Source organism: Rattus rattus, chromosome 3, assembly GCF_011064425.1.
Source record: "Rattus rattus isolate New Zealand chromosome 3, Rrattus_CSIRO_v1, whole genome shotgun sequence".
NCBI lineage: Eukaryota > Metazoa > Chordata > Mammalia > Rodentia > Muridae > Rattus > Rattus rattus.
This window is the reverse complement of record NC_046156.1, coordinates 42,158,604-42,177,081: the sequence shown is the minus strand read 5'-3', so window position 1 is coordinate 42,177,081 and position 18,478 is coordinate 42,158,604. Positions and strand designations below refer to the sequence as shown.

General features: G+C 42.1%; 1 protein-coding gene across 1 annotated transcript in view; it reads left to right on the top strand.

The window, feature by feature from the left end:
* The first annotated feature begins 1,463 nt into the window (after positions 1-1,463).
* The window catches only part of Plppr5 (phospholipid phosphatase related 5), a 106,889-nt gene continuing 89,874 nt past the window's right edge, over positions 1,464-18,478 (top strand). The window contains exon 1 of the mRNA XM_032897415.1: positions 1,464-2,520. Coding sequence (XP_032753306.1) covers positions 2,284-2,520 — 237 coding nt within the window. The 5' untranslated portion in view covers positions 1,464-2,283. The remainder of the gene's footprint in view (positions 2,521-18,478) is intronic.

Below are 18,478 nucleotides of genomic sequence, written 5' to 3'. Positions count from 1 at the left end.
TTTGGTTGACCTCGTTGGATTTGGGCTGAGTAGTGGGGAGAGCTCTAATAACTAGAGACGAAACTGAAGCAAAGGAGCCTAGCTTCTTGCCGAGATGTCTAGTGCAGTTCATTGGCAGAGCTCGCCCCCAGCCCAGGCAGGGCCACAGCTGCTGCCCTATTCTCTCTCTGTCTCTGTGACTATGGCAGGATATGGGCATAAAGACCGGGAATCACACCCCTCTGAAAGGTTAGCCATTAGACAGGCAAAGCCACTCTATGTGTTTGGTACGACAGTGAACACCTTCCTTCCTTCCTTCCTTCCTTCTTTATTTATCTATTTTTTTTCCAAAAAAGCATTTGCTCAATGCCTGCAATGTTTCACGCTGCCAACAGAGTGTTAGACAGAGCAAGGGCTTTGCTATCTTCGAAGTACAAGCAATCAGTACACATTAGGGCGATCACAAAATATTTTTAATTTTTTGACCAGAATGCACATTTCCATAAACTGTTTCAAAGGCCAGACCTTTAACAGTGAGCATGCTTACAAAAAAGAAAATCTACCAAGTTGATAAGGTTAATGAGTATCCAAATCAGGAAAGCAGAGGAGCAGTTCATACCTCTTGACAGCCTTGGAATGAATTTCTGAATGAAGTCTTACATCCCGCATCTTCAGAGCGGCCACATTTTCACGCAACGGCAGTTCACTCACATACCACGGACCAAAATTGCCTGCCACACATATCACTAAGAGCGATCTATCAAGCATGCTCTGACATAATTAGTTGTTGAATGATATGTGTGATTGCATGGTGGTCCATCTCACAGCTATTTAATATTCAAGAAATTCAGTGTTACCATCCCACCCTCAAATTCAGTGATTTGCCTAATTAAAACTGTTGTTGTTTTTGGCTTATGTTGTATTTTCTTGATGATGAAGGCCCACCTCCAAAAGCCATCACATTATAACCTATTAAAATGTATGAATACCCCCAGAAATCTGGTAAATAATTCCATATTCTAACAAAAAGAGCAGAGCTCCTAAGGTTTTTTTATTTTTTCTCCCCTTGCTTGGTGGATTGGTTGGTGCGAGCAGGGTCAGGGTAACTTGAAAATTCTGCTTGTGTGCAGAGCTCACGAGTCATTGCAGGACGAACTCTGCATACAGATAGCTCCCAAGCTACTTACATATCCACGCACATGCGTGGATACCTACGTGAGATTACATTTTGTATGCTTGTACTATTGAGTCTGTGTGGGTCTCCTGACCTCAGTGGAATTCCTGCAATTCTCTGAACTCTCTGACTAGCAAGATGAAGCACATAGTTCTTTCCCTGTCCCTGGTGCCTGGTACCCCTGGGTCCCAAGAATCTGCAATGCCTCATCTCCCAAGCAGCTAATCAGAGGAGAGTGAGAAGATTAGAAAAGCTATACGTGGAACCAACCAGGAAAGAGCCGGTTTGCCCAAGATGATGTCTCTGAAGCTAGGAACCTTGAATCTGTTGGTTTATTTACAAAGCCTTGGGAAACTGGAAGGGAGGCAAAGCCACCCAGAATCTAAACTCCTCTGAGATAATTTCTGCCATCGCCTTGGAAGCCACACTGCTCTGGCTGCTGTCCAGCTCTGGGGGGGTCACAGAGTCCGGGTAGTGCTGTGAGTGTAGACAGAGGCTGCAGTTTGGCGGCGCCACCCGGACACTTTGCGCTCCGGTGGGCTTTGCGCTCTGAAGATGTGTCCCCGCACCATCTTCCCAGGCGCTGTGCGGGAGGTCTGAAACAGCCCAGCTGGTGCCTCGAAAGGGAGTTTCTAGAAGCTCCATCTCTGCTGCCTCCCCTCCCCTTCAGATTTGGAATTTTACCCTCGCCGGGGAGCTGCTGCAGCTCCACAGCATCCGCCCGCCCTCCGAGGGGACGAGGTGCCACCGACGCCGCTTGCCTCGGGCCGGCCCGAGGGTTTGACCCCAGTGCCGCGGTGTCGCGGATGCTCTCGTGCCGGGGCTGGGGACTCCCCGCCCTTGCGCGCGACCCCGCGGCCGGGCAGGCGGCGCTTGCAGCGGGCAGGGGGCGAGCAGGGCAGATGGGACTCGTCCGGGGGTAGCCGCCTCCTCTGCATCCTGCCCGCGCATCCCGGAGCCCAGCCGCATCCTCCACCTCTGCCTGGGCGGCTGTCAGCCTCTGCCTCGCACCACCTCGGCCTGCCGCCGCCCCCGCTGCCGCGCCCCCGGTGGCTGTGCCTCGGCGGAGCCCGGAGGGGGCCTGTGGCGCGTCCGCCGCCCGCTTGGCTCGGCTTGGCCGGGAGGCGTGCATGCCCCTGCTGCCCGCGGCGCTCATCAGCAGCATGCTTTATTTCCAGATGGTGATCATGGCAGGGACGGTGATGCTGGCTTACTACTTCGAATACACCGACACGTTCACTGTGAACGTGCAGGGATTCTTCTGCCACGACAGCGCCTACCGCAAGCCCTACCCGGGCCCAGAGGATAGCAGCGCGGTGCCCCCGGTGCTCCTCTACTCGCTGGCCGCTGGCGTCCCGGTGCTCGTGGTAAGCCCCAGGCTGCTAACCCTCGTTTGCCTTCTTCAGGTTGAGGCTCCGCCAGGAGGACCAGGGAACACCAGCTTTCACCACCTAAGTTCCTCCAACTTGGTGGCAGCCCTCTTCCCCCAAAGGACATTCTTCTGGCGAGAATGGGGGTGGGTGAGAAGAAAGCACCCCTGTCTCTCTCCAAACCACCCCTGCACCCTCTGCTGAGCCTGCAGGGCTGGGTGGCTCGAAGACAGGGAATAGACCTGCAGAAGGTGTTGGGTGGGCGGCAGAGATAGGAAGGGGGTGAGCCTCTAAGACAAATAGACTTGAACCATTCTGGGGGCTTGTCTAACTGGTCCTGTCCTAGTCCTGGATTTTGGTAGCAGCTTGGGGTGGGATAGAGGAGGTAGGTGATGGGATGGGGAAGCGACCCCTGTCAGTTGAGGCTGGGGCACACGCTCCTGTTTTAGCTGCCTCTTTTCCCTCCCTTCCGGTTAAAAGAGACAGGGACATTAAGCTGAAGATCTGCTCACAAGTATCTAAAAATGTCTTTGGGCATCTGCATGAAGAGCCCTCAGCAACAGGGCTTTGCTGAAAAGCAGGAGCGAGGAGCCTGCATCACAAGAGCACTTGAGATTTAAAAGTCCTCCGGACTTCTAGCTCTGTCCTTCTCTCCTCCTGGTTGAATTTAAAGTTTTCTCTGTCTCTGTCTCTCCTGTTCCGTGTGTGTGTGTGTGTGTGTGTGTGTGTGTGTGTGTGTGTGTGTGTGTGTGTGTGTAGAGAGAGAGAGAGAGAGACAGAGGCAGACAGACACAGACAGAGACAGAGACAGACACAGAGAGAGACAAAGACAGAGACATGACGAGACTACGTAAGTGAATACTGTCGCACACAGGGGATGCAACTTTTAAGCTAATAATTATACCACAGTATACATATATGAACACAATACAAAGATTTTTTTGGAGCAGATGAGAGATGTTTCTTTGGAGACCAACCTCACTATGATTCCTTTACATTGACAAAATATCCGAGGTTCCCTTCCCATGATGCTTCATCCTCTTCCCTCACTTTCTCCCTCTCCACAGAAGAAATAGGAAGTGATGTTAGAGAATGAAAGGGAAGGCAAGGGAAATTGAGCTTTTTATTTTCCATAGCTGAACTTGGAAATCCTAATTGTGAATGAGTGTATCTGCTGCGTTCATTTTTAAAAGTCTTTTCTCTCCTCTTCAGGGACATGATATAAGAAATTTCAAAATGAAAAGTTCTTACCACAAAACTGGAATAGTGCAAATAAAGCAAGTTCTTGCTTGTTTCAAAGTAACTGTTTATCATACACAGATGACTGCAACCTCCGCTCCAGTGAGATGCTTGCCTAGTCTAGAAATCCTTACTTTATTATTGTTTTTGACACTGGGTTTGCTAAAATGTGTCAGGAACCCTCAATGCAGTTTCCAGCTCCGGTTTTCTCCCCCCCAGTTTGAAAAGTTGCCAGAGCCAAAGCTGGCCTAGTTTCTGGGGACTTTTTGACTTTGCAGATTCTGAGCTTTCAGGCAAATGCTTTCTAGGAGACTAAATAGCTCAGAGAATTTATTTATTTTTTCTTATTTTTTAAAGGAAAATGACGATTGCTTCTGGGTCATTGATTTATTTGCAACCACAATCAATAATGTCTGTGACTTTTACTTCCATAATGGCCATTCAGTGTCTTCAATGAGATAGCACTTGGACCATTTTCCTTGGTGGCAGGTGCCAGTTTAGAATTGAGGGTACATTGGCCCAAGAGTTTGGTGACTCCTCGGTTAGAGGAGACCTAGGGAGAACCTAAGAGGGGGAAGGGAGCTAGTCACCGAGTAGAGCTGAACTGTTGTAGTCATGTGCTTTTAAGTAACAGTCTTCCAAGAGATCTTATCTTTCCTTACAGTAGAGGAAACATTGGGTGACTGGGAACATCATCAAATGGCAGGTAGATCTATCTGGTGTTCATATATCCAGAGCAATATGCCAAGTGTCACGTTCCTGCTACTACCAAATAACATCCCTGAAAGATGAGAGCTGGCTGCTGGGTTGGCATTCAGAGACAGAAAACACAGAAATGTGTGAAAGAGAGGCTCCAACTTAGCTCTCTTCTTTTGACCATTAGATCTCAGACACGAATGGATTTAAGACTCAATGTAAAGGGATCTAAGTGCCCAGTTTTGGGTGACTGGACTTTGTTTCATTTCTATTCCTAGGAATAATACATTCTGTGACTACATGATAAGTCAAAACAGCAGTGGCAGTTCTGTTTCTTCATTCTCTCCCAGAACATGGCCTTAAGCATAACATCCCCTCTTCTCGGAGAATAGCAGCAACACCATCAATACCCGACCACAGGGGAGTTAGGACTTTACTCTTGGATACTTGAATGTATTCACCACACACCAGCATGGGAGTCCACTAATGTTTGCATCATCTCTGAGATCCACCAAGATGTTTGATAAAACATCTTGTTTTTATTTTATTATTTTCTTTATATGGGCCTTTTGCCTGTATGTATGCCTGGTGTCCAAAGAGACAAGAAAAAAGTATTGGATCCCTGGGACTGGAGTTATGAACAGTTATGAGCTGCTACAAATTGAATCTAGGTTCTCTTGAAGATCAGGTCATGCTCTCAAGCACACAGTCATCTCTCTGGCCCTCTCATGAAAATTTGGGAAGCAGGAGCTGAGTTCAAGGACCAAAGTTTAAATGTAGCCCCAATGCCCTAATTATTTTCACCTTAGTCTATAGTCTATCAAACTCCTAGGCTTACACGTTTTCTGTTATAATACATAAATTCAATCTGCTCATGAATAATTACTCCAATTAAGTGTTTCAAACCTTTCCCTTGTGTGACATTTAATGTACTTTGACTGTTATGGTTCATCGTTACTTGTTTGTTTGTATGTTCATATGTGTTCCTAATGTGGAAAGTGATCTCAAAAAGTTAGTCTCTTCAATATTTCAACCTGTGGATTACTTTTTATTTGTCCAAAGATTTAAAGGCCTGTGCCTTATCAATTGCATTACATTTATTCATTTGCCTATTTACTTATGAGCAGTAAGGTGGACTCGTTCTGTGTACAGTGCGTAGCCTGGGACTTGTGATACTTGGTCTTGAGATTCCAGGCAAATGACTGTACCTGGCTGAACTTTAGGATTGGAAACCTTGAACAATTAAACAAATTGTCTATTCATTCTCAATTCTTCCAGTCATAGAATTTTGCACATTAAATCATTTATATACAAATACCCTTCATGGCCCATGATTGACATTTTCTCACAGGTCACTAACATGTATGTTGTATTTTTATGATGCTGAGGATTGAACCCAGGGACTAAATAGGTATGTTCTTAGCCCATCATTATTATAATAAAATACAAACCAGGGAAACATTTCTTGAATTCCTAAATATTTGGCCGTTAGAGTAGCCACTCTAAGGATAATTTCAGACATAAGCTAGAGTTACTCATTTAAGTAGTTTATGGTGCAATTTGAGAAATTAAAAACACACTAACAGGGGTTGGGGATTTAGCTCAGTGGTTGAGCGCTTGCCTAGGAAGCGCAAGGCCCTGGGTTCAGTTCCCAGCTCCGAAAAAAAAGAACCAAAAAAAAAAAAAAAACCTAACAATCACGATAATTGTGAAAATGTATGTGTGTGGATGGGCATGGTGGTGCATACCTGTAATAGGAGCACTCATCGACTGAGGCAGGAAGATTATCAAGGTCAGGCTAATCTGAACTACACAGTGAGTTATTAGTCCCGGGTACACAATAAGACCCTGCACCCACAAAACAAAAACTAACAAAACACTGACAGTTTAGCCCCTGACACTAAAAAAAGGAAAGGAAGTCAATTTATATACACAGACAAAAGACAGATGTACCTTTAGACCTCCGGTGGCACGGAGAAGGACAGATCAGTTCCTTTTGGAGGTGTGAAGGAAGACTTCATGAACATGGCTGCACTTGAGAAATGCTCTGTTCGTTTCATTGTCAGCTCAGACACCAGGAGACTTGTGTGAGGACCAGGAAGGTACTGGGCTACGGAGCCACAGTCCCAGCCCTTTGGGATGTGTCCTGAGGGAGGGGTTGAAATTAATAGAGGAATGAAAACTTTTCAGGAACAGTTCTGTGGGCAAACCCATGAATTCGAAAAATAAAGAACATCCTTTTCAAACAACTATCAGCCTACCTTATTTATGAGAGTGGCACGTGTTAGGGGAAATGGGTTACATGGTTGGAGACAAAGGCTGAAGCCACAGTTATTAGTTTCACCTAGTCTATCAGCAGCAGATTAGGCATAGTCTGAAGGGTGGTATTTCAGAACCCATCAGGACAGACAGACGGAAATCTAGGGTTTTTCTATTACCAAAATAGGTACCAAAGATCATTTTAACATCCATGGCTGGATCATGTGATATTATTTCAGTAGTGCTTTCAAGAAAAGCAATACAACTTTGATTTCATTCACAAAGATGACATGACTTATAGATGTTTTGAAAATGATGTTAAATAGCCCATATAGCATTTCTTAAAGCAGATTTTCAACTACATATGGATATATACATAATAGGCGACCTTGCTTTTTGCTCATTCAAAGAACCGGTGGTTGGAATGGCCTTTGATTCCTAAATTTGGACTTGCTGGCTACCAAGATGTGTCTGTCCATCTTTAGATTTCTGTGCACCGTAGTTGATGTGACAGAGATGACCGTAGACTATCCATTTCAGAACCAAGAGTTGAAACAAACAGTGAGGCATTAGCCAGCATGGCCACCAGGCAGAGCTGGTTTGAAGGTTGGGATGTATCCAGGTAATGTTTTAGAACTCTATTTCTAGGAGGCTTAGCACTAGCCCCTGAGACTCGGGATTTGAGAGATATGCCCGCAGCTTCATTCCAAGTGCAGTGGAGTCAGAAGATAACAGACAATAATTTTCTACTCAAGATTCTTTCTTTTATAAAGCTTGGCCTTGAAAGACCACATCTGTGCTGTGCTGTGCTGTGCTGCAAAAGCAGCCCAGAGAAGGAGTTAGATGAGTCTGGCTTCTCCTACTAATTAGCCAGCTGCTAAAATCAAATTTTCTTATTTCATAAACCAGAGATTTAAAAAAAAAAAAAAACCACAATTTCCAGATGGGCAGAATGGCTTATGCCTGCGAACCCCCAAAAGGCAGGTAGATCTCTGTGAGTTCTAGGCCAGCCTGTTCTACATAGGGAGTGGAAGGCTAGCCCAGGATACCTAGTGAGATCTTATCTGAATTAAAATGAGAAATAGAAACAATAACAACAACAACAACAACAACAACAACAACAACAACAACAACAACATCCAACCAACCAAAGTGAGCCAAATAACCCCAAACCACATTTAACTCCTGGAGAGCTGTTACATGCAGAAGTTCAGATTCTGAATTCTCCTGCTTGGGTTGAAGTCTAGTCGGCCATTTTGCAGTGGTAGCAACTTGAGCATGCGTATCTCTATGTCTGTGTTTCTTCCATGATAAGATGGAAGTGATGGGAAAATTAGCCTTGTAAGGTTATTGTGGATGTAAAATCAGTTATTATGCATAAGTATTGGGTAGCAGCCCTCTATACCTCATGTGTTGCTTTGTTCAGTGCCACAGTGACAGGGCCCTCTCCAGTCACATACAACCCATCCTTACAGCCATTTTATCAATGGCTATAAGATGTCCAGTAAGGGAATATTATCAGAATTTGATTATTTAAATTCATTAATACAGCTCATTTTCCATAGTATAGTTATGAAAGTGACTGGTGTGCAAGGAAGGTAGGTGGACTAATTCAGAGTCTTACAATGACTGTGGCATTCTCCAACGCCTAAGGATTTACCTCTCCTGGTAAAACCATCACTCCTGACACGCTGACTCGTCTGTTAAGATTTTTTTAGTCATAGTGATTCCTTCCAAGAAAGTCAACATTTTTCTCAAACCTTTTGTCCTGGATTTTAGTTTTCCTGGTTCGATGGTAAACCGCGTGCTCTGCCGTGAAGAATGGTCTCCATGTGTGATGTAGGGAGTTGCTTTGTTTCCTGTTCAGCTTGGAAGTGTTGCAGAGAGGTGGGTGGTAGCAGCAGGGAGTCAGCGTTTTGTTGTTCTGGTTTGAAGCCTCACTGTTATCTCTGCAGTGCACACATCGAGCAGGGGCTGCAGGCACCCACATTTGTGGAGATCCACAGTCTCCTTCTAGATTGGCAGTCTGTGGTGTAGCCTATTTCTTAAAATAAGGAAGCCTCAGTGCTAGAGTTTTGCAATGCCATGAATGCACGGAAATTGAACGTATGTGTATATATACACAAGCAAAGTTTAAGATATATTATTAAAATTCCCTAAATAAACTACTTTTGCAGGGAGGGTCTGTGGGTTTTGTGCCTTAGAAATAAGCACTCACATCCATTCACACAGATGCCCCTTCCCCTTTCTTTGTCTTTCCTTCCCTTTCTATTTCTAGAAATTTCTCTTTGTCCCTCCTTATTTCAAGTCATCACCACTTCTTTTCAGACCGACAAGGAAATAGCGGCAGAAAGCAGACACTCAGCTAGATGTCTCCTGCCTCCTTCTCTTTCTCTACCTTCTGCTCCCTCTCTTTCCTCCCTCCCTCCCCTCCTGCTACCTCTCATCCCCAAGTCATCCCTGTTGTTTCTTTGAGACAGTTACAACAGCTGAAACACATGGGCCTACTCCTCTGTGCCTTTCGGAGCTTTGACAAATAGCAAATGGACAAGAGAGAAAGTAGACAACGTCACTTCATAAACGCAAGGAAGAGACAGTGAGAACATGTCACACAGGCTGTGTAGCCGCCCAGTCTGTATCTGTAGCTCTATTTTGACAGACTTATGCATGTGTCCTTCATCCAGAAAAACATGTAGGACTTTTGCACTCTCTTCACTGATTTTCCTATACAAAGACTGGCACAGGGACAGAGATGGCAATCTAAATGGGTCTAACTCATTACTCAGATTGCTACTTTAGTGTGTCATGCTGTTTTCTGAAATACTTCAGCAATTAAGTATTTTTAGGATTGTTATTACGAATCATCTTGGTTATATCTGTAATTAGAAGTGGATATTGTTTTGGGGAGTGCTTACCCCATCCAGCAGAAATCTGTAGACTTTCTCAATAATAGCAAGGCAGCTACCATGCAGTCAGCACAGTGCTATTAACCAGACTTCTGCAAAGAATGAAACAACTCCTACTCTTCAACAATTCAGACCCTATGAGTAAAATTTACCTCTCAGCTTCAGTTCTCTTCTCTATAAAACAGACGTAAGAATACTTAGCAATGATCTCTTACACGAAGTAAAACCATGGCTGTGCTCAGTGTTCAGGTGGCGGGAGCTGTTTTTCCACCACAAACGCCAGCTCGTCTTATTGATAGCACTGAGTAAAATGACATCACACCGGCTTAATCGTTTCTGAATAAATGAAGTGAGTTATTTATTGCTCATATTCATTCTTTCAGATAGTGCGCGCACCTCAAGAGAGCTCTAGCAATTTGCTTCAGTCGGTAAATGACACGTTGAAAATCTGAACCTATTACGTCAAGTCCAGGACTCTGGTAGCTCCATAGAGTGGGCCACTCGTTTGATTCACAGTGTAAACAACTGCCTTCCTAGCACGCAGAAGTGTTAAAGCATATGAGTTAATATCAATGTACTCTTTTGCCCGTTAATCGAGTCTCAGTTAACAAAAAAAAAAAAAAAAAAAAAAAACCTAATCCTTGGAAAGGGGAGTTTAAAATTGATGTTCAAAGATATAAACTCTTTATTCCTAACGTCATCACACTGGTTGGTAGGACTTGGTTTCCTGAGATCTCCGTTCTCGCTTACATGATGTCACAGCAGGTGACATTGCACAGAGTTGGGAAGAGCCTTTCAACAGGCGTGGAAGCCTCATGGAACGTTATTTGGATGAATGATCTTTTAAAATATGTAAAATGGAATTATATCAGTACTATTTGAACTATTTCTGAGAAATGCCAGTCTTCACTCAACAGCCTGGTTACTTTTTTAGTCTTATTATGACAGATGTAGTTTGAGAATCCCTGTCAGCAAAATTACCATTTTTGAAGGGATTAAAAACAGAAATTTTAGATTTTTTTCAATACATGTACATTAAAATTTATGAAAATTTTGTGTACATATTTCATACAGAGAGAACATGTGTGCATCTGTGAGTGTGAGTGTGTGTGAAAATGTGTTTGACATTGAATACATTTGTTAGTCTGTATAAATCCAGTTTTATCTCCCTCGTCACACTTCTCTCATGCTTTTTTCCAGCTCCAAACCAGCTTCCCAGAGCATTCTTTGTAATCCAAGCAGTAATCACCTGGCTTGGATCTCTTGGATTCTACAAGTTGGATATGAATTATGGCATTCAAATAATTTCGTACTGTGAATTTTAATGCATTATTATTCATATTTCCATCATTAGACTTGAGATTTTCTGAGTCAGAATCTTGTAAGTTTACTTCATTCAGTTTTGTTTTGCTGGATGTCTAGATTTTTTTTTTTTGATAAATAAGCTATCAGGGCACTCATTGAGGTTGCGCGATGACGTTATGATGAATATTAATTCAAATATTGGGCCGAATTCTGCTGAGCCTTGTTATTTAATAGCGTTCCATTGCCGCAGGCAGAAGTGACCAAATGCCTTTTAAGTTTCATGAAGCCTCGGCTCTTTGTCCACAGAGATGTTTTAGAATAATGAAAAGCCGTTTGAAGGGTCAGCACAGTCAAGGTAGGATTTGTGTCATTGGGCTGACATAGTGAAAACCAATAATATTTGGGTTCTTCTGTATCAATCAAAATTCAACTATCATGGAATAGGCTATAGACCACACCCCCATCTTAATCCTTTGTCATTCAGGTATTGGAATATAATTCCATTCACATCACTTGAAATTTTTTTCTTTCAGATATATATAGACATTTTTAGTAATTTATCATGATAATTAAACATCAGTCTTTTTCATCAATATAGAAAATCCTTTTATTTCTGTTCTCATTGTTAATTAAATCACCCTTTAATTAACATACAGATAACAATGAGGCTTTGGCAGATTCCTTGAAATAATAAGACCTGTTTTAATTTTCTGTCACTGTGACAACATACTTAGGATGATTATCATAAAAGGAAGAAAGGGTTCAGTGTGATTCATGGTTTCAGTCCGGAGATTCTTGGCTTCTGGGCCTTGTGTAAGGGAAGCAGTTTGTCAAAGTCCAAGTACATGAAGGGACAAAGCAATTTACCTCACATTGGCCAGGCAGCAAAGAAACAGTGTTTGCATTTATAACAAAGCCCTCCTCCAAGAAGCCATTTAGGTATTGCTTTATCAATGGATTAGTTTTCCAGTGAACTCAGAGCACCCCTGATCCAGTCCTTTCCTAAAGCCCAGCTCCGCACACTGCAGCATCAGGGACCAAAGCCTTCAACACATCATCCTTATCCCTGGAAGCCGAGCATCAGTAAGCTTACATGTACTCATGCGTATCACACACATCATGCAAAGGTCATTTGCAGACATCATAGCTAAGGGGCTGATTCTTCTTTAAACCATGATTTCTTGAACATATATACTTCAGATACCTCTGACAGTCACTTTCATAGTTTGCTAGCCTATGAGATGCTCCTTTATCTCCTGAGAATGTACATCGTGTTTGGCACAGGTGAGTTCTAAAACAAGTGCAAATGGAGTGATAGAAAGCAGGCCTATGAAAAGTTCCTTCTCTTCAGCCAGTCTCTGCTTCCCCTCTCTCGTCAGATTTTCTTGCTCTGAACAAATATGTGGTGAAGATCTTTCATGGACAGCTTATTTTGAAATGAAGGCTGGAAGGGGTTAAATTAGTTGTTGCAGCTACCCGAAACGGGGACTAAAATCTCACCTATATTCCAAAGCAATTTTGGCAATACTTGAAACATTGTAGGGGACTGAAGCCAAAGCATTGCATATATATCTGCATATTGTCGAATTAATTAATAGAAGTCAGACTTGTGTAGGTACAGCCCAAACCTCTGTGGGCTTCTCATGCACTCAGTGACAGTAGAAACTGGACTTTGTTGAAATCTCCATTTTGGACTCAACACCCTCTTAGCCGGGGTACATAGAAGCATCTTGTATTTCCAGAGACCTCATCAAAGCAGGACGTCGCGCTCTCACAGACTCTGAGCCCAAGCAGTCTCTGAGAGATGCTGCACCTGGGGATTCATCTTGGAATTTCAAATGAACCCTTGACATTTTCCATTGAAAGGACAAAACAGCATCTTTGGGTTGGTGACAATGACCTCTTCCTTCCCAAGTGCCTGAGCAGTATTTGCTCAGTTACTAAAATGAATGAAGAGTCTTAGTCATAACTACGTGACACTCCTCTTAGTCTTTTACAAAGGGATGTCTGTTTCCTCTTTTTTTCTGGTTTCTCATCACATGGTTACTTGGGGTCCCCTTGTTTTCCTGGGAATAGTCTGGAATACAGATATCAGGCTCTAGAAGATGCTTTTATTCACACGACACAATCCGTCTCTTTCTGGCATTGCAGTTTTTTTTGAGAAGGTCTGTAAATCCAGTGTCAAATCATAGAACATGCACCCTCATAGCTAGACCTCTTCAGTTATGAAAGAAGAACTTAGGGATCCTCTTTCTTTGTCTCTTAATTTTCTAATGAGTGGCCAAGAGATAAAGTAACATGTTCAAGTTCATTCTTCTAATGAGCAGATTGCACAGGCAGCTAATGTGTTTAGAACACTGACGACCCATTGAGCATTCTTGCAAGTACTACACATGTACTCATTTAGCCTTCTTCTCAACATTGGGGTTATACATGAGAACATCACAGCTCAGAAAGAGTCAGAAACTAACCTAAGACACACAGCATAGAAGTGAGTTCCCTCAGTCAGATGCTTCTCCTATCCTTTTATCCATCTCCTATCCTTTTATCTCCTGAAAGGGTAAAGGCTATCCATGGAAGATCTCTCTGTTTTGCAGTGTTATTTAGGAAAGGAAAATGGACTGTGTGTGTTAATGATGTCCTTTATTTCTTATGATATGTAATGCTGACTCCAAAATTGTTCTATGACCATACTGCTGGCTGCACATGCACAAGGACCCACGTTCTGATCCCAAACAGTCATGTAAAAATATGTGGCATGGTGGTGGTGGCAGTGGTGGTGGTGGTGGTGGTGGTGTGTGTGTGTCTACAACCCTAGTGCTTTGCACCTGGATATAGGTAGATCCTAGGAGCATCTAACTTATGCCAGGAAGCATAATTAATATAGTAATCTCAAGGTGTCTTGATAAACGCTGGCTCAAAAACCAAGGTAGACAGCAATAGAAGAAAAATCAGAGACAAACCTCTGGCCTCCACACATGGTTGAGCACACCTCTTCAGACACACATAACACACACACACACACACACACACACACACACACACACAGACACACACACACCAATACAAACTAAATGAATGAATAAATAACATTTGAACCCCAAATCAGTGTTGGCTCCATAACATTTTTTTCTCTTTGTAATATCATCTACTTTTAGCCAAAAGGGAAGCCACATTTAGAGTTTGACAGGGAGCTGAAAAGAATCTATCCGTTCAGTTTTGAAGTACACATTTTAAACTATACATTGTGGTTCTAACATTAATAGCCAAACCATTATCATAGAGAATATCAGATACAACTAAGACATTGTCTTTACCATCGAGTTTGGAACAAGATGTTGGGAATATTATTCAATTGTATACACATAGAGAGAAGCACAGACATTATATTGCATATTTTAAACTCCCATATTTTTAAAGGACACACGGTTCTTAGTGCTGGTCTGAGAGTAATAGCCACAACCCTTTTCTAGTCTTTGTCCCTTTCCTGGGATCCATCTGAGGTTTGAAAGCAGTTCTCTGTGATGCTGAGCTCATGGTAAACTCCCCATTCTTCAATTTCCATACATTTGCATACCCCATCCTTAATTTGGTCAGCTTAAATTAGGGCCATCCCTCTGATATCTCTTTTCTCGATGTTTGAAGTCAACTTGTGTTTGTCGTGTTTGTTGTCTCTATCCTTTCCTTTTTTACATATGATCATTCTTTTCTCTTTTGTCTTTACACTCTTTATTAAAGATAAAGGGTCTTATGAGTGCAGAATGGGCTACTTGGGAGAAAACAAGAAGCAATAAAAAGAGCAATTCCTTTGTCTGCCACTCAGGAACCTCACTCCCCTTCCTCTGCGGCTGACCATCTTCTCTTCCTTGAAATCAGGCCATTTTTTTTCTAGCCTATGCATCACCACCTATTACGGTTGGAAAGGCTTGAGCTTCACCTGGGCACAAAACCGATTCCTTGACGCCTCAGGCAGCCCTTTCTGTGTATAGAACAAGGCTGCCTATAAGTATATTTCATTTTAAGATGAAGTAGTGTGTCCCACTGAATCCTCTGCTCCCTGACCTCTCTTAACCCCTTGAAGACAAATGGACCTGCTTCCATGGCTTCCCAATATTTGAAGTCATTTCTCAGTTTGCCTGCCTTTCAGGAATCTGAGAGTAGTCCTCAGATGACCATGGCTTTAAATGTGCTATACTGTTCCGGTGGCTGCACACAATTGACTGTGCATGAGATGTAGTATGTTCTTGCATTTATCACTGACAGTGTGCCTCAGGAGTACTTTCACCCCTATGCAAGTAGAATGGGAAATTTCCCACTTAGTATACAATTTTGTTCATGAATCTATTAGCCTTTGGCTAATATGTAGAGGCATAGAAGCTTCTTCTGATCAGCTACTTCATTTATAAAAGGAATAGATTCATAATCTCCTCCCGAAATTACTGACTTCTTGCCTTCCCACACTTTAAGCTTGAGTCTCAGGCAAATCTTTCTAATTGAATTTGCTATCTTGGAATCAGATGGCTAATAAGACACTTAATTGAGTATACAACATACAATATATTACATGACCACATGGTTGGCTACACATTGTGTTAGTCACATAAAAACTTGTTGGCTGTCAAAAGGTTGTAAATTCCTATAAAGTAACAAGTATGTGTCATAAATATATTTGCTTCACGTACACCACCTACCTTTCAAATGACAGTCATAAATAATTTGTGAATTTTAAGATAATAGAAGGAAGTAATAAAAATTAGAAATCTTTTTATTTCATTTTTTGTGTTAAAATGTTTAAGAATTTCATAGACAAATACTTTATCCCCACATGTCCAGCTCCTCCCAGACATGCCCAGTAAGCCCCTCTCCCAACTCTACCGTCTTTATGCCTTTTGTGTCCAGTTGAGTCCAATTATTGCTGCTTGTATGCGCATAGATGTTGGGATTCTTCTGGAACATGTGCAGCATCCTAGAGGTCATACTTCTGAATTAAAACAACTAGTAGCTCTCAACTACCAATTGCTCATCGCCGATGGATGGGATCTTGGGTGTCCCTCCATACTCATTTTGGAATGCTGACTGGTTTGATCTTGTTCAGATCTTGTAAATATAACCACAGCTGCTGTGCCTCTGACATGTCCAGTTGACAGTGATTCCCGGAAGTCCTCCTGAGCTTTGTGGGTGTGGTCATGTAGCTATCCCACCTAGGGCTGAGTACGTCACAGGTACTTACTCACTGTACCTTGATCAACTGTAAGCCCCTTTATTAATCTTAGGACATTCTTGTTTAATCTTATTAATATACTTGAATGCATGCCATATTATGATAAAATGTACTTAAGAGCACTATCCACTCATAGAAACTTAAGGTGTCAAGCCCAAATTATTTTTCCAAGCTCCATATAGTTAATGATTTGCTGTATTTTATAGGCATTAATTTGAAATATTTTCCTATGTGTATTCATTTATCTTTTCATTTAATCAAAGTTATGCAAAATGTACTTCAAAGTAAACTTCACATACTTTAGGTGAAGAATATTTCTAATGCCTCTATTTTTTCATTTACAAACCTTTGGCATTGTTATAATTCTGCTCTATAATCACTATTTCTTTTTCATGTTTAAAATTATATTTAACACATACTTTTAGAAGTTTAAACTGCCACTACAAGAGTTTTTGTTGTAGCTGTTCTTTTTAGAAAATCAAGTGTGATAGTTTATGTATTTTAACATACTTAAGTTTTCTTCTTCTTCTTCTTCTTCTTCTTCTTCTTCTTCTTCTTCTTCTTCTTCTTCTTCTTCTTCTTCTTCTTCTTCTTCTTCTTCTTCTTCTTCTTCTTCTTCTTCTTCTTCTCCTTCTTCTTCTTTTTTTTTCCCGGAGCTGAGGATCGAACCCAGGGCCTTGAGCTTGCTAGGCAAGCGCTCTATGACTGAGCTAAATCCTCAACCCCTTTAAGTTTTCTTCTTAACTAACCCTGAGGTGAAGGAAATGTTGCTTACTAGTCTGGTTAGTGCTTGCATAGCATGCATGTGTTAGATTTCTAGATTTTGTGTACACACACACACACACACACACACACACACACACACACAGTTACCTAAGATCACTTTATTGTCATTCTTCCACATCATCAATTGAATCATCTTAAATATAAAGTTGTTATGTGTGACCAAATTAGAAACCTTTGTGCATCTGCACACATATGTATGGGATTCATGTGCACTCGGAAGTTGGAGGTTGTTGGCAGGTGTCTGTTTCAATCGGTTTCCACCTTAGCTTTTAAGATAAGGTCTATCCCTGAGCCTAGGGTTCGTCCATTCAGCTACGCTAACGGCCAGCGAGCTCAAAGAGCCGTTGTTTCTCTTCCTATGTAGCTCTGACGATTGCAGGTGTGCATCACTGCCCCACATTTTTTATGAGTGCTATGTATCTGAACTCACGTCTTTATCCTTGTGCTACACGTATTTTGCTGACTGAGTCACCTCTGTAGCCCCCTAGAAAACTTTCTGACGGTGTTCTGATGCTGCATTCAGATGGCTGGCGGAGTTCCTAAATGAGATGAGTCAGTCATTTAGAGTCACCCAGGGTCTCTGAAACAGGCTTTGTACATTTTTATTAGTGATCATATATTAAGATGAAACACTAGACTCAGTACGTGCAACTATTTTTGAGGAGAGTTTCTTTCCTTCGAGAGCGATAAAAAAATTAGTGGTACTTTAGAGAATGACATTAACAAGGAGAGAAGGACTCAGTGTTGCATGGGCAAGCAAATCACTCACAATGTCAATTAACTCAGGCAGAGCTGGGAACATGAAATTACCATTTTATTGTTTATGGATCTCTCACTGAAACTCAGGACTTCCTGATTAGACTGAAATACCAAGTGTGAGAAAATTAGCTCTCCATTTTCTCAAATAGGTGCACATGAAACAGTGGGCTAACATCCTGTCATAGAACATGATGTGGTACTCAAATATATCCCCCTCCCCCTTGTAGTCACTGAAAGAAAAGCTATTGGGTCCTTCCTGGGACGAAGGTGTTTTATGTGTGATAAATGGATTTTAGATTTTTAAACATAAAATACCCTGGCCTGGGATATCTTAACTGGTCTTGACAGAGGAATAAACAATAGTGTAGGAGGGTAAAGAGGTGAGGGGGTAGAAAGGGGAACCATTAAAGCAGAGGATATGATAACTAGTTAAGGAATGAAGGAAAGAAGATTCAAAGAAGACAGTGTGTGCAGTCCCTCAGGTCGGTCAGGGAGTTTGGTAGGCTGAGGGAATTATGCAAGACTGGAGAGGGAAATCATTTACAATACTAAAGGACTGTATAACTGTATAGAACGGGTTTTAGTGCATACCACATTCCAATCACAAGTAAAGTCCACAGTCCATCACTAACTTGAAGAGATGAGCTATACTGCATATTTTTGTCCAACAACCTCATTTAATCTTCTTGACCTACCTGCCATCCAAAAGTAATTCTATGTCTGTGAATCATTTAATTTAGTAAACTATCAAGAAAACTAAAAATATCGGTTTAGACTTTTAAGG